Consider the following 27,035-nt stretch of genomic DNA (forward strand, 5'->3'; position numbering starts at 1 on the left):
CTCGAGAATGGAAAGGGGGAGATGGGTTCGGAGGTGGCCATGGTGGTTCCCAGGCAATGATGGGTTCCCACGTGAAAACAGAAGGAGATGGGTTCGGAGGGGAGCCTGCATGCGCTAAGCGAGGGAGGAGGTTGGAGAAAATGGAAAGGGGAAAGGTTTCAAGGAAGGGGAAAATGAAAAGGGAGAGGGGAGAACAAAATGGGAAAGAGAGGGAGCTAAAAAATAGGGGGTGAACGGTGGAGGGAAACAAAAGGGCTGAAAATTTGCCCTAGTTTATAAAATTTTGTGCATTTTTAGTAACACTATACTATGTTGCTAAAAGTTATAAATATTTAATGGCATGAATTGACACGTTGCAGAATCTTTTAGTGACACAATTTTAAGTCGCGTCGCCGATAATAATATTTTGTGGCATTTTTTTAATACGTCGCTATAAATCAACTTTTACCAATGAAAATTGTTATGTCACTAAAAAAAATGTCACTATTTTTTTTTTCCTTGTAGTGCCTTGAAGAACTGTTCTTCACGAAAGCCTCATGTCTAGCCAAAATGATCACGAACAATCACGATCCAAGATGGCCACAACCACAAAATCTTCCTCAATATTCTCAATAGGGAAGAGAATTCTCAAGAGTTGTGTGGACTCTGAGTTTTGGGAGAGGGAGGAAAGATTATAAAGGGGAAATTTTCTTCTATGTGAATGTTGGTTAATACAAAGAGATCGATTACTTTTGTAAAATCTTCCTTGTGAAGAAGATGATAGGTCTACTAAAAAAAACCACCCATACCACCCACATAATACTGAGAGAGAACAGAGGGGGATGGAACTCCCTCCCATATTGATTTTAAAAAATTAATGTAACAATATAAAAAACAATTTAATAAATAACAAATTATTTAATAAATTATTATATATATCTATATATGTTATACCAAATATAATACATAACTTGTAGTTTTTATATTGTATTAAATACAATATAACCTATAGTTTTAACTCTCTCAATCATTTGTGGTATTTAATATAGATCACATTTATATTAAATTGATTACATGAATCTCATCCATATAACTCGTATTTGAATCATATTCAAATATTTATTTCCTCTAAAAATAAACTTTATATTATAATGTATCAATACATTATATTAATTTTATCATATATAATTAAGTTAAATTGATTATATCACATATAATTAATTCCCTCAATTAATTTGAACAATTCAAATTAGTCCAAAATTGATTCTCAATAATTCATGTTGAGTTACAAAGGGGACCTTATGAACATGTAGATTGAAGCTCCAATGGTACTTGAATAATTAATTAAACTCCTTTAATTAAATGATCCAACATTTATTAACTGTTGGTTACTCCACTAAAGACCGACAACTACACTCTTCGTACTACAGATATATTTCTGTGTCTATTGAATATAACCAGTCAACAGTTCAATGACCCTTCACAAATTGCTCGTAAGTACAATTAGGCCAAAATTACCATTTTGCCCCTATAGTTACATCTAACTCCTTAAGTACCACTGATCCCTCTAATGAACAATAAGTCATAGTCCCACTATGACCAAATCCCTCTCGGACCAAGAGAGGGTGTAGTGCCACATTGTTCAAGCCATGAAATCAACCCTTAAGGGAGCAATCTATCTACTTACTTTAACATTGGGGAAGGAGTGAATTTATCTTGTGTAGTTGTGTTTTCGGCTCCCCAATCAGACGAATCCTCAAAATGGTAGGCTTATTGAGTCGACGATCTGGCCACTATCACTCATACAAATTAAATTACTACCTTCATAGGCAGAAGTTCACAACTCACTCAGGATTCAGGGTCATGTCACCTATGGTCATCTTGGTGAAATGTAAGTTTCTATTATTAAAGGTGTTATATAATGAGACTAGTCATTTCGTGGTCCGATCTTATATAAACTTCTTTGTATAGAACACCCTCATTCATATGTCTCTACATGAATGATCATGATCAGATCATCTGTAGCACTTACAATAATTGTAACATCTACAAAGCTACTCGTATTCACAGTATCACTAGAATAAGACATCCAACCTTATCCATCTACTACAGTTTATTTAGATTATCACTTAAACATGATCCACCTGTATGTCTTTACCTACATGTTTAAGCTACAGAAGATAACCTTGGATGTTAGTTTATTGGTTTGTGGATTAATGCTACTGGATGTCGAATAAAACATCTCATATTTTATTAAATAAATAAATTGTTTGTACATTACAATTACAAACTACAGGACCTACGAGATTTAGGGCATCAACCTCAACAACTTGCTTTCAAGGCAAATTAATAGTTAGACCATCACTAGCCAAAATGGGAATTGAACCCTCCGCATTATTGGAACAAATTCATGGTTATATGTGAACCTATTGACCTACTAAGTAGACCATTTAGATATTTTATGGTATTAATAGACGCTTCCAACAGATGGTCATACGTGTGCTTATTATCATGTCGAAATCTTGCATTTGTAAGATTATTTGCTCAAATAATTAAGTTAAAACACATTTTTTTGATTATATAATTAAGACCATTCATCTTGATATTGCTGGTGAATTTACATCCCAAGCTTTTGGTAATTATTGTATATCAATTGGGATAAGTTTTGAACATCTTATAGCTCATATTTATACACAAAATGGTTTAGCAGAATCATTCATAAAACATTTGCAGTTAATTGCTAGACCATTGCTTATGAGAGCTAAGCTTCCTATATCTATATGAGGGACGTGCTATTTTGCATCTGCGTCACTTGTACGCATTAGATTAGTAGCTTATCATAAGTATTCGCCATCACAATTAGCTTATGGCCACGAGGAAAATATTTTCCATCTAAGAATTTTTTAGATGTTGAATATATATTCCAATTGAAGGAACTTTATGGGGAAGAGAACCTTGAGCGGAAGCGAATCGACCAAATTCCATTTTCATTGAATATCAAATTTTACAGTAAACAATAAACAAGATATGCATTTTGTTGGGATTGGTGTCCTAATTCTCCCAGAGTCTCGTTTTTTGTAAAGATACACATTGTTTAATAAATAAAATAAGTGTTATTTAATTCTGGCATTTACTCATATCCAATAAACAAAGCTCCTCGGTTATCTTATATGAACTTAAGCATGTATATGTGATTCATGCCTTAAGTGATAACCTAAATAGGTCTGTAGTATAAGGATTAAGGTGGGATACCTGATCCTGGTGACTCTACGGATACAGCCCGCTTTGTAAAGGTTTGCAAGTATTGTAAACTACTACAGATGGTAGGTCCTGACCATTCATGTGGAGACGTGCGAGCGGGATGTCCTATACAAAGAATTTGTATAAGACCTGAACCACGAGATGATTAGACTCTGTATATAACGTCGTTGATACTAGAGACTTACATCTCACCTAAACGACCATAGATGACATGACCTCAATCCTAAGTGTTTTCGGAACTCCTGCCTTTGAGGGCAGTCCTTTGATTAGTATGGGTGAAAGTGACCAGATTTCCAACTCAACATGCCTACCTTTTTGGGGACTTGTCTGATCTGGAAGCTGGGAACTCAATCCACAAGATGGAATTCACTCATTTCCCGAAGCAGGGATAAGTAAAGAGATTACTCCCTTAAGGGCTTATTCAGGGGATTGAACATAGTGGCTACAACTTCTCTTTAGAAGAGAGGACTTAGTCATAGTAGGACTATGACTTATGTTCATTAGAGGGATCAGTGGTACTTAAAGAGTTAGATATAACTATAGGGATATAACGGTTATTGGCCCAACTGTACTTACGAACGATCTGTAAAGAGTTGTCGTACTTCTGATTGGTTAAGATGGATACATAATATATCTGTGGTAAGGAGATTTCAACTGTCGGTCTTTAGTGGAGTACCTGGTAGTTAACGGATGGTGGATCTCGTGACTAAAGAGTTTAGTCAGTTATTCACGTACCGTTGGAGATTCAAGCTACAGGTTCATGAGGTCCCCTTTGTAGCTCAATGGATTCAGTTGAGGATTAGTTCTTGGTGTTGATTTGAAATGTTCAAATTGACAAGAGATATTTTGATTGTATATGATATAATCGGTATGATGTATGAGATACATCTAGTAGAGGATTGATGTAAATGAGATTTACATTAAGTACCATGGAATAGAAAAAGAATTATGGTTTATATGTTTCATGAGATGAAATATTAAAACTATAGGTTATAAATATAATATGATAAGTTGGTTTCATTTATATTCATAATAATAATTATTATTGGATAATTAATTCTTTTTCTTTAATAACCAATTAAGTGGGTGGTTATTGATAATTCATGGTAACCGTAAGTTAAAAGAAAAATTGTTTTTCCTAATTTTAGTAAGTTTTTACAAAATGTTGAAAATTGATTTTGAGTTTTTTTTTCCTCTCTCGCAAAAAGAAACTCACGGGCACTTGTCAAGTAAATACCAATTTACTAAGCAGCAATGTGTTTTAGTAAACGATCGTGTAGTGTTTTATAGGGGACAGACACTGAGCTAAACGATGAGCTAAACGATTGGGCATCGACCTATGCGATATATTTTTATCTTCTCCTACTTGCCTAATCATGTACATGATTGTTGAATCCTATTTCGTCTGCCTCATACCAAGTCCACACAGAGCCCACCCTTTGGATTCTCACACCGAGAATACCAAGGTAACCTTTGTGGTGGTGTCATACTTAACTTGACACCGTTGAGGTTCTGTGGAGACCGTTCATATTGCTGGGGAGTTCGTGACCAAGACGATTGCTGAGGACGAGTGCGAAGTGTTCGTGCAGCATTGCAGTCGTTTTTTTTTAGCGTTCGAGGTTGCTGTGTTCGAGAGCAAAGAGCGTAGAGACAAGTCTACAAATGTTTGTAGCTTTCGCCTTGTTTATTTATAGTTGTTCAAGCTGTAACTTCTGTATTGATTACATAACTGTATGTTTTGTGTACGACTGTAATTTGTAATGTTCATTCATGATTATAATTTGAAGATCTATTTTCCGCTGCTCATGGAAATCTCGAGTTTAATTTCCTTCACATTTAACTATAAAATACAACATGCTTTAAAATGGGTTTCAAGAAACCTCACATTTGAAAACCTTTTTTCACGTTTTCCCTCGAACAGATCACAAACAACTTGAAGACTTTCTTCAAGATTAACCTTGAACAAGATTGAACAATACCACAAATGTTTCCTCGATATTCTCAGGGTGAGAATCCAGGAGTGATGGGCTCTGGCTATTTTGGTTATGAGTGAAAACTTAACGGGGATGGAGGAAAGATTAAGAACTCTCTACAACAAAAAAAAAAAAAAAAAACCACTAGAATACTTATGTTGTTTCTCTTCACTATTTCAATTGTTCAACAACACTTGCAAGAAGAAGAAGAAACTTTTTCTTTTTCTACTTGCCAAAAATAACCACCACTTGGGTGGAGAGAAAATAAGGGGAAGGAAGTTGTAACTCCCTTCCTTATTATTAAAATAATAATAATATAAATATAAATACGATAAGTTATTATATATATATTATTATATATATATATTATATATATATATTAAATTATATGTTATATCAAATATAACATATATCCTATAGTTTTAATATTGTATCACATACAATATAAGCTATAATTTCTTTTCTCTATTATATAACATTTAATATAAATTATATTTATGTTAAATTTAACAACTATGAATCCAATTCATAGAGAATATATTTAAATTTCATTCAAATATTTATTTCCTCCTATTAAGCTATAATGTATCAAACACATTATAACAATTATATCACATATAATCGAATCAACTTAATTATATCATATATAATTAAATCTCTCTATTAATTTGAATAATTTAAATTAATCCAAAAATTAGTTCTCAATTAATCATATTGAGCTACTAAGGGAACCTCATGGACCTGTAACTTGAAGCTCCAGCGGTACATGAATAATTAATTAAATTCTTTAATTACATTATTCACCATTCATTAACTGTCGGACACTCCACTAAAGACCGATAGCTGCACTCTTCACATTACATATATATTTTTGTGTCCATTGGATATAACTAATCAATAGTACGATAACTCTTCACAAATTTCTCGTAAGTATAACTAGGCGAAATTACCATTCTGCCCCTATAGTTACATCTAACTTCTTAAATACCACTAATCCCTCTAATGAATAATAGATCATAGTCAGATTATGACTAAACCCCTCTCGGGCCAGGAGGGGGTGTGGTGTCTATTATTCAAGACCCAGAATCAGCCCTTGAGGGAGCAATTTATCTACTTACCCCAGCCTCGGGGAAGAAATGAATTTCATCTTGTGTAGCTGTGTTCCCATCTCCCTAATCAAAAGAATCCCCAAAATGGTAGACTTGTCGAGTCAGCGATCTGGCCACTCTCACCCATACAAATCAAAGGACTGTTCTTATAGGCAGGACTTCACAACTCACTCGGGATTTAGTTCATGTTATCTATGGTCATCCTGGTGAAATGTAAATCTCTATTATGAACGACGTTATATAATGAGATTAAACATTTCATGGTCCAGTCTTATACAAACTTCTTTGTATAAAATATTCCCGCTCACATGTTTATATATAAATGATCAGGATCAGAACATTTGTAGCACTTTACAACAATTGTAACATCTACAAAGCGGGCCATACTCATAGTGTTACCAGGATAAGGTACAACCTTATCTATCTACTATAGACCATTTAGGTTATCATATATTTTATAGACAATGAATAAAATATCATATATTTTATTAAAACAGTACGAGTTTGTTCAACAAATGTTTACAAACTATAATTCCCTACGAGATTTAGGGCATCAACCCCAACAAAAACAGACAACTTAGGTTTTTGTTGAAGAATGTCAACATAGAAAAGCTTCAGTGGAAAGAAGAAATCGAGGCAAAATTAAATTCATTTTCAAAATATTAGGTTTTTGAACCGTAGTCCGAACATCAGAAGGTGTCAAACCTGTGGGATACAAGTGGGTATTTGTGAGGAAAAGAAATGAAAATAATGGGGTCATAAGATACAAAGCAAGACTAGTTGCACAAGGTTTTTCGTAAAAACCTGGTGTTGATTATGAGGAGACGTATTCTCCGGTGGTGGATGCAATTATATCAAGATATTTAATTGGTATGATCGTGTATGAAAATATGGACATGCATCTTATGGGTGTAGTAAGAACATATTTATATGAATCTTTTGATAATTATATTTATATGAGAATCCCATAAGGATTTAAGGTACCTGAAACATATAAATTCCCGAAAATTGTATTCAATAAAGTTACAGAGATCATTATATGGTGGTACAATCTCTTGAGTGGATATTTGTTGAAAAAAGGATATCAAAATAATCTAATATGTCCGTGTGTTTTTATAAAGAAATCACAGTCAGAATTTGCTATTATAACTGTATATGTTGATGATTTAAATATTATTGGAACTCCTAAAGAACTTTCAAAGCAATGAAATATCTTAAGAAATAATTTGAGATGAAAAATCTCGGAAAAACAAAATTTTGCCTTGGCTTGCAAATTGAGCATTCAGCAGATGAGATATTTGTTCACCAGTCTACTTATACAGAAAAAATTTTGAAAAATATTTTATATGGACAAAGCACATCCATTGAATATTCCCATGGAAATTCGTTCACTAGATGTGAATAAAGATATATTTCAACTTTAAGATAATAACGAAGAACTTCTTGGTTCTGAAGTACCCTATTTTAGTTCAATTGGTCCACTTATGTATCTTGCTAATAATACAAGACCATATATTGCATATTTGGTAAAGTTATTAGCTAGATATAGTTCTTCTCCAACAAAAAGATATGGGAACGGAACTAAGCATATACTCCATTGTCTCCAAGGAACGATTGATATAAGTTTATTTTATTTATAAATCTAATTTTGATCTAGTTGGTTATGAAAATTCTGGATATTTATCTGATCCACACAAAGCTATATCTCAAGCATGTTATCTATTCACATGTGGAAGAACTGCTATATCATGGCGATCGGTGAAACATACCATAACAGTCACTTCCTTAAATCATGCTGAAATTTTTGCAATTCACGAGGCTAGTCGAGATTGTGTATGATTAAGATCACTCACTCAACATATTCGTGAAACATGTGACTTGTCTTCTAATAAAAATCTTCCAACAATATTATACGAAGACAATATAGCCTGCATAGCTCAAATCAAAGAAGGATATATTAAAGGAGATAGAACAAAACATAAATATATAGAACTAAGTATATTTCACCGAAGCTTTTCTACACTCATGATCTTGAAGAAAATGGCGACATTACTGTACAACAAATTATTCGAAGGATAAACTGACAGACTTATTTACAAAATCATTATCAACCACACCTTTGAAAAATCGGTGTATAATATTGGAATGCGACGACTCAAAGATCTTAAGTGATGTTTTCATGAGGGGGAGTAAATATATTGTATTTTTTTTTGGAGTATATATTATATGAAATATGTACTCTTTTTCCTTCACCAGAGTTTTTTCCCATTGGGTTTTTCTAGTAAGGTTTTAAGGAGACATATTTCATATACATAATGGACATCTAAAGGGGTATTATAAATATTATGATAATAGATGCCCATTAGATATTCATGCTTAGTGTCCATTAGTCATGTGTCATACCCCCATTTCCCGAGTGTTTTCCATGTGTCTCAAGATTAAACACTATTAGTGTCCATGTAATCCACCTTCTACTTGTCAAATTGCCTATAAATAGTGGCATTTGGTAGGTTTTGTAAGACACATATTAGTAAAAAATCCAAAAGGCTTGGAGGAAATTTCCATACTTTTCCACTTCCTATAATTTTCTTTATTTAATTTAATTAGTTAGTTATTTTATTTTAGTTTAAATATATTTTATTATTATATTATATTTTCTTTATATCCAGGTTCCGTTGTACTCCTCAAATTCATAACATCCTTAAATATAATGGAAAACGTTACTACTTTCTCATTCTTCCATTTCTCTCTAATTTAAACTAATATTTGCATTAAAAAAAATCTCTTTTTTTTTTTCAATGAATAAAAACATCTTATACCAAAGTTATGGATTAACTATTTTAATTTTGATGAACAATCTATACTGATTCACTTAAAAAAGTTTATTGGTTAGGTTAATATTATTAGGCCAAAATAAGCATAACTTAACTAACATACAAGCAGTTAAGTGTGCTTGGACGAGAGTAGTACTAAATTGGGTGACCACTTGGGAAGTCCTCGTGTTGCTCCCCTTTTTATCATTATTCTTTCTTCTTCTTTTAACAAAGCCGTTTTTATTAATTTATAAAATTAATAATATAAAGAGAAGGAAGAAAGAGCCAACAAAAGCGTAGCTCAACTGGTATAGTGTTCATATTATCAACCTCGTAGTTTACTAAGTATATGATTTGAATAGAAAAAAATGATAGTATTATTTTGAAGTTTTAATTATAAAGTTTATAGATATATAATGCCCGTATTATAAGTTCAGAGTTAGAGGTTCGACTCCTCACCTTAAAAAAATGGTTTAGAGGTATAAATGATTTTTTTTTCTAGAAAGTAGTTAATATATATATATATATATATATATTGGATGAGTTTTAGTTTCATTGGTTGATTTATTTTGGCATGTCTACTCCTAGTTTTATTTTTAGACCTCTAATCTAACATATTTTTTTTTAAGGAACAGAGACGAAACAACCAAAGCCAAACAAATTATACAAGTATATCACGAGACATAGCCAATGAAAACCATTCAGGATAAGGAGTAGAGAGGATTGAAGACTTCTGATCCTCTAACGCTTTATGTACAATGTAGATGTTTTTAGCTACCAGGTGTTTTTTATTGCCATTTTTTTGTTCAACCAATTTGATTAGACTATGAGGGGGTATTTGGCTCACTGACATGAGTTGAGTTGAGTTGAGTTAGTATAATATACGAACTCAATTTCGACCCACCAATTTAAAAATATTGGTGGAGTTGAGTTGGTATATTTTACCAACTCACCCCAACTCTCCCTACTTCCAATGACTCTACCCATCGACCACTGTTGTTGACTATCGCTTCTACACTCCAAGAACTAACTTTGGGCTTTGACAACCACCTTCGACGATAACTCCAACGACCAACTCTGACCACCAAGTCTAGACTTCGATAGCCACTACCGATGATAACCCGGTGACCCAACTCCAACGATCACCTTGTGTGACCAACTTCGAAAATCCATTCTGGGCTTCAACAACCACATCTGACAACAAAATCCGATGACTAACTTCGACAACTACCTTCGTAGGCTCCGACAATCACTTTCGACTACAAAAATCTAACAAAAATCATCTTCAATGACCATCTTCGACGACCAATTCTGGGCTTCGACAACTACCTCTAGCAACAAAACTCTAACAATCAATTCCAATACCACCTTCATGTGACCAATTCAAGTTTCGACAACCACCTCTGACTACAAATGTCTAGCAAAAATCATCTTCAATGATCAACTTCAATGACCACCTTCGCGTGACCAACTCCGACAACCAACTTCAGGCTCTACAAACCACCTCCAACTACAAAACTCTAGCTACCAACTTCAATACTACTGATCAACTTCAAGCTCCAACAATCACCTCCAACTACAAACTCCAACGAATATCATCTTGGACAATCAACTTCGACAAACACTTTCGACTATTATAAGACCGATGACTATTAAAGTATGTTATAGGGTGGTTGATGTCTACAATAAGTGAAACATTTATATGTAAAAATTTGTAAAGTATATTTTTATTTAATTAAATTCATGTGTCAAATGAGTGTTAATAATATTTGGAAAAGTATGTATGTAGTTAATAATATTTGGAAAAGTATGTATGTAGTTGAATAATATATAATACATAACCAAAAAAACCCCATAAAATAAAGATTTTTTTTCCTGAAAAAATTTATGGTAAGAAATAGAAAAAAACGGAGATTTGTTCTCTGATGATCCTCCAAATTTAGAGTAATTAAAAGTAAAATTGTTGAAGAAATGTGGTGACATTCCATTGGTTGCTAAGATGATGGGAGAGATTCAATTAAAAAATTCATGACAAAATAGAAATACTAAGTAACAATAGAAAAAGAAGAATGAGAAGAAGATAATAATAAAATTAATGTTTAAAAATTAAGAATAAAAAATTTTGATTTATCTTTGATTTCCATTTTATTTAACTATATTCATGCAAAAAAATGTAGTGGGTTAATTGTTGTTCATCATATATATATAAAAAAAAAAAAAAAAAAGAAAGAAAGAAAGAAAGAAAGAAAGAAAAACTTTAAAAATTAAAACAACAAAAATTACAATCTATATTTAATTCAACACAAAGACAAGTAGAATTATTGAATAAAAAAAATTTCAAAACAAAAATAGTGATAATAAAAACATATTATTTAAAATTGAAAAAACTATATAAGATATTTCAAACAAATGAACTCAACTATACACCCAAAACACAAATATATAAACTCAGACCAAATAACTCTACACCCTAAACATAGATATATGAACTCCACAAATATATGAACTTCAGATATCATATCTCAACTCAGCATCTCAAACAACCCCTTAATACATTTAAATTTGCAAATAATTAAAAAAAGGTATACAATTATTAATTTGTGTTGATATATATATGGGACCATTTCCCCCCCTCTTTTGCACCTATTTTTTAAAATAACTTTATATTTTGCCCTTTCTAGATGGGACATAACTCTTTTGTAGGTATTTATTAAGTCTAATAAATGCAACCGATGCAACTCTGCAAGATGAGGTGTGATTATTTAAATGTATGTGTATTGAGTTTAATAGATACAACTAATAGCAATGAGTTGCTTTTCAGGTGAAGGTGATTAAACATCGAATGTGCATTCTTTTACTTATGAATGAGATGCATGTATGATAATAATAATTAAAAAAAAAAGCATACGGTTATTTACAATCTTAAAATATTCATATGATCCAAGTTTAAAGAAAACAACCAAAGTTTAAGGGAGCCAAAACTTTAAAGGTAAAGTTTAAATTCAGTAGAACAAATAAGAATTGAGTTTTCGAATTCATTTTTTAAGTTATAAGTAAATTTCTAAAATACAATTTAGAAATTGTTAGCACAAATTTTTTTACATTATATTATATCTGCAAATATTTTAAGTCTGATTTTTATATTTGCAATTGTCCCTAAAATCATGATAAGTATATTGCATGTGATCATTTTACTATGTTCATTACTAATAAACAGAAAGGAACGAAGTCAAAAGAATGATATTGAGTATTAACAACGAGTAGAAATATGAATGAACATTTTGAACTAATGGCCCTCAAATCTTATTCATAAGACATAAACTTACACGAACTAGTCACATTTAGATTCTACCAAAATACATAGAAAGGAGATGAGAAGTACAAACATCAAAACTTCTGTGTCAACATGTTGCACTGCTTATTTGTCAAGGCAATACACGACCTCTCCAGCATTCATTCTTTTAACTCTGATAAGAAAATTCACACAAATATATAAAATTAACAAAAGAGCATATACAATAAAACGATAAATTGCCAAAACCATTCATGAAGTATGGTCGTAGTTCCAATTACACCTTCACGCTGTCAATTGTAAAAATTAAGTCTTCAAACTTCCACGAGTGTTAAAATTGGATTTTCAAACTTACAATAATTGTGGTAGAAATTGAATCCCCAAATGATAAAAATTAAACCCTCAAATTTGGACAATGGTTACTTTTTATACAATTATATAAATTTGAGAGTCTAATATCAACACTTGTAGAAATTGGAGGGCTCAATTTTTGTAATTGAAAGTTTGAAGACATAATTGCAACTACCACATACTTAAAAATGGTTTTTGCAATTTGCCCTACAATAAATTGTTTTAGAAAATGGCATTTATATGCAAGATAGATACGTTGTAAATCAAATCTTCCCAAGAATCGCATTGTATAAATTTCAACGACCAGCTTGGGATCGACTTTTGTTTGCTTGTACGCTTCAATTTTATTGAACTCCTGCAGCAAAGTATTTTTACAACCATGACAATGTCTGAGTTTTGAAAGATAAACAACCAAGTAGAAGCAAATATATGACTACTTTGTTTATTATGTGACCAACATGAACCAAACTAGATATGATTTATTTGAAAGAGTTGGAAAAAATAATTATGCAAGAGAATACAAGACTCATGACGCCATTAAAGTTTAATATAGTAATATGTTCGGAAGTACATACACTGACACATGACACGACGCATGTCAATTTACAAAAAAGTAAAACATGACACGTTGGGGCATAATATTCATTATTATTATTTTAAACAAAAATAAATATATGAGTGCATAATTTGACACATTGTGAACTATGGTATAAAGAAGAATTAGGTAGCATGGTGGTTTTTTTTTTTTTTTTTTTTTTTTTTTTTTTCTCTCTCTCTCTCTTGAAACAGGCGGTGAGTTAAGTCTTGAAGGTGAAATGTGTGTTAGGTAGGGAGAAGGTGTGGAAAAACTCTAGAATTTTGAAAAAATTGAGCTGAATAGTTAATTTTAATCAACTGCTTAAATAGGCTGTCTATAATAGGTCTTGTTTCATTATTTTGGTTCTTTTTTCTGCATATTGAGTGTCCTTGGCACGTCGTTGGGGTGTCCTGACGTCTTAGAAAGCAAATAATAATAATGGACATGTCAGCTAACTTGTTGGCTGACAGTTCGCCAGTTTAAAAGTGTCGATACTTTAAAGGTAATATGAAAGATGTGTTACAGCAGACAACACTAACTATTCTAGAAGCTTCTTAAAGTAACAATAATAGACTTCTCTAAAATTACGTTGAAGATGTAGACAAATATCTATCAAGAAAGACCTAGAAATATCTTAGTCTCTATTTATATTCCAAGGAATTATGAAATTCCATTAGATAAGGATAATCTCATATAAATATCTAAAATAGTTTAGATCCAAGAAAAGCCTAAAAAAATCTTCTTGTTTGATGTCCAAACATCTCACACCTATAAATAGGACTTGTGTCCCCAACTGTAGGTTAAAATGTGAGTATTATCTTAAAAGTGTCCATCTTTATACTTTTTTAATAAAAGTTTCTTTCTTCCGCAAGATGTTCAAGTTTTTTGAAGAGAAAGTGCGGTAATAGAGCAAATATAAGATGAAAGAGTACAAATTTTAGAATACTTATGGTATACCTTCTTTAAAAAAATATTTTTTTTCTTAAACCATTTTTTTAAAAAAGGTTCAATTAAAACACTTGATGTTTGTTCGATTTGTTATTTTTGCGATTTTAATCATAAGTAAGTTGGTTCACGACATAGCTTATCAGAGATTCAGAATTATCGACAGCGAGCTAAAATGCAAAATGAACATACAACGCACCTCAATCCATGCAACTAATTTAGGCCTTCCTTCTGTGATGTCAATCTTTAGAGCCTCTAATAAGAAAATGTGGAACCTTTCAACAAATGGAATGTATGCTATATCCACCTGAAGAACAGAAAATCCCGTCATGAACTTATTCACAACTTGCTTAAAAGTGAAAACACAGCAAACAAACTAATTTACATAAAATTCATAGGGCATGATGACTTTTTAGATTGAAAATACAAAAAAAAAAAAAAAAAAAAAAAAAAAAAAAAAAAAAAAGAAAAACAGTACCAAGAAATGGCTTATGAAAGGTCGAGTTACCTGACTGATTTCTCCAAGAAGGAACGGGCCATCAAATTTTCCCAAAGCATTTTCCAAGTAATCGAATTGAGCACCTAACAGAATTTGTGAACTAATCAGCCGATATTCATAACCAAAATTATGTTTGAAGAGAGCGATCAAGTTGAAAAGTCTTACCTGCTTCCTTTGCGGTGTCACCTCTAAGCGAATAGATTATTGCGCCGTTAAACGTTTCGCTATAGGATAGCAACTCTTCGGCATACTCTCTTTTAGCAGAATCCTACATTTTGATTGGGATAACCCAAAATGATAAATAGAGTAATTAGAGCACCAAGCAGATGCTCGATGACAAAATGAGCCAACAAAACTGTCTTCTTACAGCTGGGAGAAGAGAAGGTCCTTCAAAGTTGCTATCAATATATTTGAGCAGATCAAGACTTTCTCCAATGACTTTCCCATTATGTTCCAGAGATGGCACCTACAGATTACCAGAAACCCAACTGTGATCTTTAACCAACAAAGAATGGACAAATGAGACAAAGGAACCAGAATATGATTTTCTTCAAATTAATCACCTTGTTTAAAGGGTATACTTTCTCCTTATACCAGTCAGGCCTATTATGAAGATCGAGAGGAACTAGCTTAATTTTAAGTTGTAGTCCCTGCACCCAATAAAGAATCAGAAAATGACAATTGATGGCAGCAAATTACATAAAATACAAAAACGAATGCCTGTGAATAGTAGATCCATGGGAAGGGGGAAACAAAAAAGCTGAAATGGAAGATGAATATTAAAGCACTACCAAAAATAATAATATTTCATCAAATAACGTGTCAAATATTGAATGGAAGACGTATGTACAACCATAGTGCTATAATTTTTCCAATGATGAATCATGGTATATTTACTAATTTATACATACACCAACTCTTCCCTCAATCTTAGAATTTCCATGGAACTCCAAATTGATCTAATATTGACATTGGAATCGATGTTAATTTGGATAATCACATTAAGCGGATAGATTATGGTATACTTAACCTATTATGCATATTCCTACGATCCTCATTCCAAAGTATAATTAAGAAAAGATAATGAAACAGGCATGGCAATTAGGCAAGAGTATAAAAGCTTCGCAACCAAAAAATGAATATGCAACAACCTTGTAATTCCGGATGATCCAAACACGGTGTGCATAAGGGCAAATGTAAGCAGTATACAACCTTCAAACAACAGAGAAGAAAAAAAAGAACAATTAGAATTAAAGAAAGAAAAGTTGAATCAAGAAGCAAAATCGTAAGCGCGAGTGAAATCCTAGATCATTAGCGCAAAACAATACAAACCTGGTAGTTCCATCAAACAGGGGAGGTTGTTCGGCGGTGGCATCCAACGACGGAGGTGGAATTTCTTCCACGCTGAAACGAAACGAAAATCAAATTGAGAATATGAAAGAGGAGAAGAACGAGCGAGGTAAGAAATTTTCACTTCCAGAATCAAAATCACTCACTGGGCGGACGCCATAGCTGTTCTTCGAAAGCGATAATGTGCAGGGAGATTCTACAGTGAGACTATGGCCGGATATATAGAGGGAATCGGAGGAATCAAAAGCAAGCAGCGACATATACAAAGCTTCGCTCTCGGTCTCAAGCTCTGAACCACTTCAGAGAAGGCGGCAGGAAGTTTTCTTCGGACAGGAAGCGCCATTGAATCACAATCAAAAGATACTGAAGGCCGGACGCTGGACGGTTGGGACCGTTTTGACTTTAATATTAACAAGAATTAGAAAACAAGTTTCGTGCTAAACTTTCATCATCGTGACCTTATTTTATTTTTTAAAAATAAATAATATTTATAAAATAGGACCGTGTTCAAATCTAGAAAGATAAATTAAAATATTTATAAAATATAACAAAATTTTATTGTCTATCTAACACGTGATAGATAGACTATATATATTTATATGTGCACAGTCCATTATTTATAAATATTTTCATTATTTTCAATAATTTTATTATTTAAAATAATGGAAGAAAAGTAAGCAATAAGCATATATTAGGTTTAGCCTATTGCCCAATTTTAAAAATAATGTTTTATTTATTTAATTTTATCTCTCCTTCTCTCTCATCTTCATCCTTCTCTCCACCATGACCAACCTCGTTGTTGGCGTCGCTATCACCATCGTTTGTATCATCGTCTCATCATCGTCTCCTTCCATTCTTTGGCTTCATTTTAAATTTGAAGCAAGGAAGATCGAACAAGTGAGAAATCTAAAAATTGAAGGTGTTTTAATGGGCGACAACGTTGGGTATTGGCGATGGCGACCGCAACGACCAACGTCAAGATTGCTCGGTGGAAGATGAGAAAGAAACTTGAAGAGTGGAGATGAGAGAGAAAGAAGAGACAATAAATAAATAAAAAATTATACTGAATTTTTTTTTTTAATAGTTTGAAAATATTTATTAATAAAGAAATGTTACGTTAGCTTTAGGGGAAAAAAACCAACCAACTTTCTGTTGACTAAAACATACACAAAGATTGAAAGAACTATCTTATCAAAATGTCAAGTTTAAAAAGTAAGATTCAATTATTTTGTACCCGTTTAGTGATGATTTTGTTTTTAAAAATTAAGTATATGGATATTATTTTCGCTTTCAATTTTTTTTTTTTTATTATCTACTTCTCATTAATGGTTTTGAAAAATCAAATCAAATTTGGAAGAAAAAAAGTAACTTTCAAAAAGTTATTTTTATTTTTGAAATTTGGTTAAGAATTCAACAATTGTAGTCAAGAAAGATGCAAATTATTGTAAAAAATGTGAATGAAATAAACTTAATTTTAAAAACCAAAAACAAAAAAACTGAATGGTTGCAAACAGGGCTTTGTTTTTTTTTTTTGTTTTTTCTTTTTATAGTTTTTCTCTACTTTCACTTAAATATCTATGTTGTGTAGGTTATTTTTTATTCATATTTTCAAAAACCAAACCAAAATTTAAAAACGGAAAGAGAGTTATTTTTGAAAACGTCTTTAATTCTTAGATTTTAAATAAGAGTTCAAATGTTTCATTAAGAAAAGTGAAAATCATAGAAAAGAAAACTAGAAACAAAATGGTTACTATATACGACTTAATTAAGAGACTCAAATGCAATTAAACTCAAATTTGAGATCAAAAGTGTATTTTTTTTTGTAAATTTATTTTCTAATATACAATTCATACATTATCATAATTATAACAATTTACTTTCTCAAAACTTTAGCATGTAACAACTTAGTTCAAAAACATTTTTTTTTTTTGAAAAAAAAAAGACTCGGTTCAATTACTTCTAGTTTTGTAACAATGATTATGGTATAACGAAAATATCAATTTATCCTTTAGGAAGATTTTAAATTCATGAACATGTAAAAAGGTCAATGAAAATGTCTAACCTGTTAACAAAAATTTATATTTGCATGTCAAATTATAATTAAACGTAGGAAAACTATATCTTTTTTTTTTTATATAGTACACAAAATGAAAAGATGTGACAATTGAAAGAATTAAGCAATAGAAGCATCAAATATCGGAGTATTAAAACCTCGAGGAGGGGGTTATCTATTTAAACTTCTTTCAATACGTTTCTTCGAGTTGGAATGGTCTAACTCATTCACAATAGTATTCAATTCTAGAGTATGAGCACAAATCTCATAATGAGACGATATTTGTCTCTAATAGCATCAATAAAGAATTCAAATTCATCTACAAATTTATGATCCATTTGATAACGTTTTTTTTTTTTTCTGTTTTCTATTTTTGTTTTTCATTTTTTAAGAAACGAACTTGTTTGATAATTGTTTCCATTTCTTATTTCTATATTGTGAGAGACAATTAAATTGTTTCTCACTTGTATATTTATATTTTATATATAACAGTTCCAAAAATGTTTGGAATTCTAGCCTTGCACTAATGGTACTGGTGCTTCTACTTCATGGCTGTGAGTTCAATTTATCTCAAATAACTCAAATCACTTAAATCACTTTGGCTTTTTCCTTTTCTTTTATTTTCATCTATTCTCTCTACTAAATTTGCTTCATTATTTTCTTGATTAACTTTTTTATATTTATATGCTAGTTTAATTTTGAAATTTGAAATTTTCTATATTTAGATTTATATTAATTTAATTTTCAATATGTGTAGTTAAATATTTTTTGAATTTTGTATTGTAAATTTTACAGTATTCATGGTTATATATTATTTTAAAATTTAGATTTTACTTTTAGTATATTGAAATTGGTTAAAATTTTATAGTATTTAAATTTTGTTTAGTAAGACTTTCATTTAGCTCCACTTTTTAATATATTTTTTTATCACACACTCGATCAAATATTATCAAAAAATGCCTCCTTGCTCATTCAACACATAAAAATTATACCAATAACATATTGCATGATTTACAATTACTACAGATTTAATGATCGTCAAGGTAATCTATTCACTTACTTTAGTAATTAATTAATAATCAGTGAAAATACACAAAGTTTGTCAGACAATTTGCATAGTATAATTGAGTTAGATGTGAGTAAAAAATACTTTAAGACATTACTATTATTTTTAATCAAAATAATTTACAAATGGCTTGAGTGAAAGTTAACTTTGACGATCAAATTTGGAAAACATTTGAAGGATATAGTTATGCACCGAGACTTATTTGTAATAGATAATATAAACTTTTGATAATTTTTTTTTGAATGTTTAATGTATGACATATATTTTTTTATGTTATATTATTATTAAAAAAAAAAAAGAAACCGAGAATAGTTATCAAACATGTTCCTGTTTCTAGTTCTTACAAAGCAGGAAACAAGAAACAAGAAACAGAAAACATGAAATAGAAAACAGAAAATGAGAACGTTATCAAATGTTGCTCACTCAACAAACAAAAATTATACCAATAACATGTTGCACAATTTACAATTACTATAGATTTCATGATCGTCAAGATAATTTATTTACTTACTTTAGTAATAAATCAATAATCGATGAAGATACACAAAATTTGCCGGACATTTTGTATAGTATAATTGAGTTAGATATGGGTCAAAATACTTTAAGACATTACTATTATTTTTAATTAAAATAATTTACAAATGGATTGAGTGAAAGTTACGTTGACGATCAAATTTGGACAACATTTGAAGGATGTAGTTATGCATCGAGACTTATTGGTATTAGATAATATAAACTTTTGATAATTTTTTTTAGATGTTTAATGTATGACATATTTTTTTTTTATGTTATATTATTACAAAAAAAAAAATAGTTATCAAACATATTCTTGTTTCTAGTTCTTACAAATGCCTCCTTACTCACCCAATACACAAAAATTATACCAATAACATGTCACACGATTTACAATTACTATAGACTTCATGAACGTCAAGTTAATCTATTCACACCGATTAATACAAATTTTACCAGACAATTTGTATAGTATAATTGAGCTAGATGTGAGTCAAAATACTTTAAGACATTACTATTATTTTTAATCAAAATAATTTACAAATGGCTTGAGTGAAAGTTAACGTTGACGATCAAATTTGGACAATATTTGAAGAATATAGTTGTGCATCAAGATTTATTTGTATTAGATAATATAAACTTTTGATATTTTTTTTCGATGTTTAATGTATGACATAAATTTTTTATATTATATTATTACAAAACAAAGAAAAAAAAATAGTTATCAAACATGTTTTTGTTTCTAGTTCTTACAAAACAGGAAACAAGAAACAGAAACATGAAATAGAAATAGAAAATAGAAAATGAGAACATTATCAAATGGACTTTTAGTTATCCAACAAACAAGACTCAAAAGTAACTAAAGAATCCATCTTTGTCCATAGGGAGTGTAGCCGAGCTTCAACGATTTTGAAAAAACTCTCGAGTTATACTAATCTTTGTAGACCAATTATGATTCAACTAAGAACAAATGTTCTTTCGTTAATCTTTTCTCTCCTTGTATTCTCATGTATGGTACTAAAAATGTATATATATCAAATAATAATAATAACAAGAATAATAGTAATAATAATAATTGAAGAGGAAAATAGTTCATAACTTAACATTTTGAGAACTCAAATTTTATTCCTAAGACATGGACTAACGCAACTTATACAAACTAGTCGCTTCAAACACCAACATAATACATAGAAAGGAAATAGAAACTACAAGACATCGAAAAATTCTCGTCCACATATTGAGTTGTTTATTCACATCACTTCAAACACTACCAAAATACATAGAAAGGAAATAGAAAGTAGTTGTTTATTCGTATCATCTCTTCAACCTTCCTCTTTAACCCTGATTATGTGTAGATAGTTAACAAAAAAGCATAGATAATAAATGCCAAGGAAAATGGGATTTATATGCAAGATGTGGAAAGCAAATCTTACCAAAAATCGCTTTGTATAAGCTTCAACAATTAGCTTGGGATCTGTTTTTGTTTGCTTGTACGCATCAATCTTATTGAGCTCCTACAACAAAGTATTTTTACAACCATGACGATGTTTGAATTTTGAAAAAGAAAAAAAAAAAACAAGTAGAAGCAATGGTACATTGGCCACTTTGTTTAGTACGTGATCAACAGACCATATTAGATATGATTTGCTTGGAAGAGCTACAAAGCATCCAATTTCATTTCTTAAAATATATTTCGATATCGTCTACCTTTTCATAGTTGACATCGACGAGAATGAAAGTGTGTACAAATATATATGTGAGAGAATATGAAATTTTTTTTAAAAAAATCAAGGTTTAGTATGATAATATGAAAATAGAGTTAGAGCATTCGCCATTAACATAAAACTGTGAATTTGATAATAGAGCAAATAAAATACATGAGACAACAGGGTTAGACACACTTTTAGTTTAAGTAAAGTGCATTTAGGGGAAAAAAACAATCTTAAAACATTTTCTAGGAAAATGTGGTTCAATTAAAAGGAATATGTTTATTTTATTATATTTTCTTAAAAGTGACTTTAATTATAGGTTCATTTAATTACACACTACATCTCAAAGTTATTCTACGACGGTTGATGGTTTTTAATTCAATTTAATTTTTTATTTTTCAAAAAGGGGTGTCAAACACACTCTCTGTGAAACAGAGAACTGATATAGCAAACAAATACTGGAAAACATGCCTTTTGGAGCCGAGGAGCTATGGCAACTTGTGGGAAAATTTCCTATACCAGAGGAGTATGAAAAATTTTCTATACTCCCTCCATTTATTGTGTGCTACGTCAACATGATTTTAAAAATAGAGTGGAATCCTTTGACATTAATATGGGATCCGCTAATATTTATGAATGTAAAATTTATAATGTGAACAAAGGGAGTATGTACTCTTATAGTATTGGAAAATATTAGAAATTTTCCAGCAACATACCAACTTAGGTGGAGTATTGCTCAGACTTCAAGAAGTGACCAAAGAATAAATACGGAAGTATGAAAGAAACCATTTATCTTCACAACAAAGTTTTATCAGAACTACCGACGGTGAGCTACTGGTATATACTATTAGAATGCAAAATGCACATACAAAGTACCTCAATCCATGCAGCTAGTTTAGGCCTTCCTTCTGTGATGTCAATCTTGAAAGCCTCAAATAAGAAAACGTGGAACCTTTCAACAAATGGAATATATGCTATATCCACCTAAAGAACATAAAATTTAGTCATAAATTTAAGCATAACTTTACTTAAAACAGAACAACTGGGCTTAGCTTTCCTAAAATTCCTACGACATCATGACTCTTTTGATTGGAAATACAAAAGAAACAGAACCTGAAAGTTCATGTTACCTGACTGATCTCTCCAAGGAAGAAGGGGCCATCAAATTTGTGCAAAGCATTTTCCAAGTAATCAAATTGAGCACCTTGAATTTCGTAGTATAATAAGCCCATTTTCATAACTAAAAGGCTGTATGAAGAGAGTGCTTGAGTTGAAAACTGAAGAGTTTTACCTGCTTCCTTTGCGGTGTCGCCTTTAAATGAAAAGACTATTGCGCTGTTAAACGTATCGCTGTAGGATAGCAACTCTTCAGCATACTCTCTTTTAGCAGGATCCTATATTTCGTTTGGATAACCAAAATGAGCAATTCGAGCAGCAAACGGAATAAAACATCGTTTTCAACTTACATCTGGGAGAAGAGAAGGTCCTTCAAAGTTGCTATCGACATATTTGATCAGATCAAGACTTTCTCCAATAACTTTCCCATTATGTTCCAGAGATGGCACCTGCAGACAAGAAGAAACTCATTAAATCACCAATCCAACCCAAAAACTTAAGCTTACAGTAAATTATATTGTTTCAACGTTTTAACACTTCCCATCACATGCAAACTTGGAAATTTATAAAAGGTTCAACAAGTTAAAATCAATATTAATTGGGATTCGGACAGAAGACCTTCTCGATTGATACATGAAAAATCATCAATTCCCTTAAAAATTAAGCCGATGGTTTATGGTAAATTTAGTTATTTTAATGCCTTAACACTACGAACTTCAATGACCCAGGAACAGGCAAATGGAACAAGGATCAAGAATATGATAATTTTCTTCAACATGAATCACCTTGTTTGTAGGGTATACTTTCTCCTTATACCAGTCAGGCCTGTGATAAAGGTTGAGAGGAACTAGCTTTATTTTATCTTGTAGTCCCTGCACCCAATGAAGAAGAGCAGAAAATGACAATTGGTGCAATAAATGATACAAAATACAAAAACAAAAACAGAACCAAGAACCAAAAAAATTCACCTAATTAAGAGTACTTCAGAGTGGAATTAGATCCATGAATTAATTAGCGTTGAAATTAATTAAGTGTTGTAAAGCATAGTCAGCTACCATTAAATCCAAAACAATTAAGTCGATACCATATTTAATATTTAATTTTATATGCATGTAGATGAAATTGAAAGGATACAGCCACCGCAACTGCAAATAACAAGACGGTGCATAGACCGACAAATAATAAATTAACCTCATTCTTCTAAATCGAGTTGTTGAATACCTTTAAAAAATTTCGAAACTCAAAGACTCGCTGTTTTCCAATTGAGAACCAAAATCCTTAATCATAAACTAAATTTCCCATGTGACTGATTACAAATTTACAAATGAACCCAAAACCTATTTTAATAGAAAAGAAGTCGATTCCAACCATTTTTTAACACTCCTCTGACCTGTGGATTGAGAACTTACCATAAGAATCAGGACTCCACATGTGATCACCTCTATTCTGATACTAATTAAACTATCACTAAACCATAAAACTTTAAGCACATTTAATGTTTCTAGTTTATCTTTAAACTTTAAAAAATATTTAGTAAACCCCGACTTTTAATTTTGCATCTAATAAGTACGTATATATTCAATATTTTAAAAAATAACAAATCTATAATACATAAATTATATTTTATATCTGATAAATCGTCAAAGTCTCGATTTCGTGTCCGATAAATTAGTAAATTAAAAAAAATATAGAAAAAATTGAAATTTTAAAAATCTATTAGAAACATTCTGAAATTTAGAGACTTATTTGACATAAATCTGAAACTCCAAACTAAACTTATAATTTAACCATTTTTTTTTAGTACATTCTTAAAAAGTATAATTAAACAAAAATAATAATAACGATCGTAAAGCAGCCATGACAAATAGGCAAGAAAATAGAATAAGACCTCGCAACCCAAAAATGAACAAGCAAACCTTGTAGTTCCGGGTGATCCACACACGTTGAGCATATGGGCAAATGTAAGCAGTATACAGCCTTCAAATAGCAGAGGAAGAAGAAGTCTCAAATGCGAGTGAATTTAGGGTTAAAAAGGAACTCAATCAGCGAGAATCAGAGATCTCAACAGATAAAAAGGGCAAAAAAAAAGCGAACCTAGTAGTTCCGTCGAACAAAGGAGGTTGTTCGGCGGTGGCATTCAACGACGGAGGTAGAACTTCTTCCACGCTGCAACAAGAATTAAATTCATGAACGGAAAAAAAAAAGAGTGAAAAATCATTTACTGAACTCGCAATACTCACACAGCAGCCATGGGTGTTCTTCGAGAGATGATTGTAGAAAACTTCACTCTCGGAAATGCAAAACTTGGAGAAGATGCTCTGAGACAGACAGGACTATGAACGATTTCAGTAAAATGAAGATTATTTATAGGGAATCGAAGAACGCGGGTAGTGAAATTCACAAGGCTTCGGTCTCAGTATTATCCACTGGGAGAAGGTTATGGGACTTTTTTGGGGCTTTGATAACTGACCGACTAACTACGTCTGAAGAAAAATAATAAAAAAAAACGCAAGCACTGACGTGTGGTCTGCAAGGATATCCCGAAATTTCCATTTTAGCGAAAAGTACTTTTAGGATTCTCAAATTAATAAAAGAGTATGACATTTGAGATTCTTGACCCACAATTTTATTCCAATTATAAATATGTTAAATTAAGTATCAATGTAGATGTCAATTCTTAGTGTTAATTAGCTATATGTCACTTATTCATTATCCTGTCTATGTGTCCAAAGATTGCATATTATTAGTGTCCATATAATACATTTACTTATCAAATTATCTATAAATGGTAATATTTGGTGGGTTTTGGAAGATACATATTAGACAAAGTCCATGAAAATTGGAGAGAGTGTAGAATTTAGAGAAATTCCTTACTTTATATTTTGCTATTTTATTTTATTTTATTTATTTATATATTTTAATATTATATTTTATTGATATCCGTGTTTCCGTTGTGTTCTTCAATTTCACAACACGCTAAAAGTGTGGGGATGAAAACCCTAAAGTCATAACATACAGAACCCAAAACGTATTTCAAATTGCCATTTAAAATCAAAACAATTTTTTGGAATAAAAACTACATATCAAAATAGATTAAACATATAATTTTAGAAACAAAACCTACAAAGAGAAGAAACCTTACCTTGCAAACCTTTAGGAATTATGTGAAATTCAACGGGCACTACCACTTGGACTCCTCCATATTTTTGTAGGAAAATTGAGGATTTGAGAATGGTGGGATTCTCTTTAGAAATTGGGAGGATTTTGGGAAAAACACATAGAGTTTTTTGCTTCTACAAAAAAAAAAAAAGAAAAGAAAAAGAAAGGGAGAGAGATAAAGAAAAAATGTTCTTCCTTCTGCATTTTTTTTTATACAGAAAAAATGAGAGAGAAGTAAGGAGACGTGGGATGTAACTCGCCTACGTGGGGAGTTACATTTTTATTTAATTAAAATTGAATAAAACCATCTATTTAATTTAACTAAATAAATAAAAGCCAATAGTCATTTAAATCTGATTTAAATGGTTCCCTTTCACATAACCTATAATTTTAATGCGCATCTATTGTGCATTAAATTTAACCTATAGTAGAGACATACAAGTGAATCATGTTTGAGTGATAACTTAAATGACTGTAGTAGATGGATAAAGTTGGATACCTTATCCTGGTGACACTACAAATATGACCCATTTTTTAGATGTTACAGTTTTTATAAAGTGCTACAAATGATCTGATCCTGATCATTCATGTGTTGATATGTGAGCGGGAGTATTCTTGTAATGACCCGACATTTTGAGTACTCTGACAAAGGCCGTTATGACTAAATACACATTTAAAACCCATATATTTTGTTAAAAGAAAATTCATTAAAACAATAAGGATAGTTTTTCTAAAACTCGAAAACAAATAAATAATAAATAAATAAATAAATAAAACATTTATTCGGGGTCCCTTAAAAAATAATATTCACAAAGAAAACATTTAAAATGTTAAAATTTGCTGTCTTACATTAAATTCGAATTTCAAAGCATTCAAATGACAAAAATATAGACTGGGCGGAAGTGATTTCTATTGTCCCCATATGGCTCTGTCACAGATCCTGTCTGTCACTCGCCAACATGTTTCTGTCATTCCCTGAAAAACATAAAGGAATAAAGGATGAGTATAACAATACCCAGTAAGTAATCCCATTACCGGGATCAGGTTGGAATGCTTGTGGTTAGTGGAACTTTCATGGTGAAGATGTTCCTGAATGGCTAACTAAGGGGATAACCTGACTCGCCTTAACTTAGTGGCACACCGTCAATCATGGAAAAATAAACATAATCATGTACCTATCGCATCACACATGTCTAGTGGCCTGAAGGCACACCGTCAATCATGGGAAAAGAAACATAAACGTGTACCTGTTGGTTCACACATGTCTAGT

The 27,035-nt window shown here is 31.2% G+C and overlaps 2 protein-coding genes across 4 annotated transcripts; both read right to left on the reverse strand.

The window, feature by feature from the left end:
- Positions 1-12,414: 12,414 nt before the first annotated feature.
- LOC120090213 (glutathione S-transferase L3-like) lies at positions 12,415-16,689 on the reverse strand. Of its 3 annotated transcripts, XM_039047758.1 has the most exons (10): positions 16,296-16,599; positions 16,132-16,203; positions 15,951-16,011; positions 15,363-15,449; positions 15,167-15,265; positions 14,965-15,067; positions 14,809-14,882; positions 14,500-14,607; positions 13,034-13,133; positions 12,415-12,602 (listed from the first exon to the last, which is right to left on the reverse strand). In XM_039047758.1, exons 1-10 carry the CDS (start codon positions 16,307-16,309, stop codon positions 12,589-12,591), a joined length of 732 nt encoding a protein of 243 aa, XP_038903686.1. In that variant the 5' UTR covers positions 16,310-16,599; the 3' UTR covers positions 12,415-12,588. The 3 variants fall into 3 exon arrangements, with proteins under 3 accessions (XP_038903686.1, XP_038903687.1, XP_038903685.1); XM_039047759.1 differs by lacking the exon at positions 13,034-13,133 and having other exon boundaries at positions 16,296-16,604; XM_039047757.1 differs by lacking the exon at positions 12,415-12,602 and having other exon boundaries at positions 12,622-13,133; positions 16,296-16,689.
- Positions 16,690-20,829: 4,140 nt separating this feature from the next.
- LOC120091650 (glutathione S-transferase L3-like) lies at positions 20,830-25,064 on the reverse strand. The gene is made up of 10 exons (XM_039049752.1): positions 24,847-25,064; positions 24,701-24,772; positions 24,523-24,583; positions 23,392-23,478; positions 22,957-23,055; positions 22,782-22,884; positions 22,621-22,694; positions 22,367-22,474; positions 21,215-21,295; positions 20,830-21,122 (listed from the first exon to the last, which is right to left on the reverse strand). Exons 1-10 carry the CDS (start codon positions 24,855-24,857, stop codon positions 21,117-21,119), a joined length of 702 nt encoding a protein of 233 aa, XP_038905680.1. The 5' UTR covers positions 24,858-25,064; the 3' UTR covers positions 20,830-21,116.
- Positions 25,065-27,035: the final 1,971 nt, after the last annotated feature.

Source organism: Benincasa hispida, chromosome 11 (genome assembly GCF_009727055.1).
Source record: "Benincasa hispida cultivar B227 chromosome 11, ASM972705v1, whole genome shotgun sequence".
NCBI classification, from domain to species: Eukaryota; Viridiplantae; Streptophyta; class Magnoliopsida; order Cucurbitales; family Cucurbitaceae; genus Benincasa; species Benincasa hispida.

Bases quoted from the DNA above. Each gene is read 5' to 3' on its own strand.
- LOC120090213 (XM_039047757.1), bottom strand. The intron at 16,012-16,131 runs GTTTGTATTGTT...TGTTGTTTGAAG, and splicing joins CTGTTTGATGGAACTACCAG to GTTGTATACTGCTTACATTT. The intron at 14,608-14,808 runs GTAACTCGACCT...TCTGTTCTTCAG, and splicing joins TTCTTGGAGAAATCAGTCAG to GTGGATATAGCATACATTCC.
- LOC120091650 (XM_039049752.1), bottom strand. The intron at 24,584-24,700 runs GTTCGCTTTTTT...TGCTATTTGAAG, and splicing joins TTGTTCGACGGAACTACTAG to GCTGTATACTGCTTACATTT. The intron at 23,056-23,391 runs GTGATTCATGTT...TCTTGTCTGCAG, and splicing joins AAGTATACCCTACAAACAAG to GTGCCATCTCTGGAACATAA.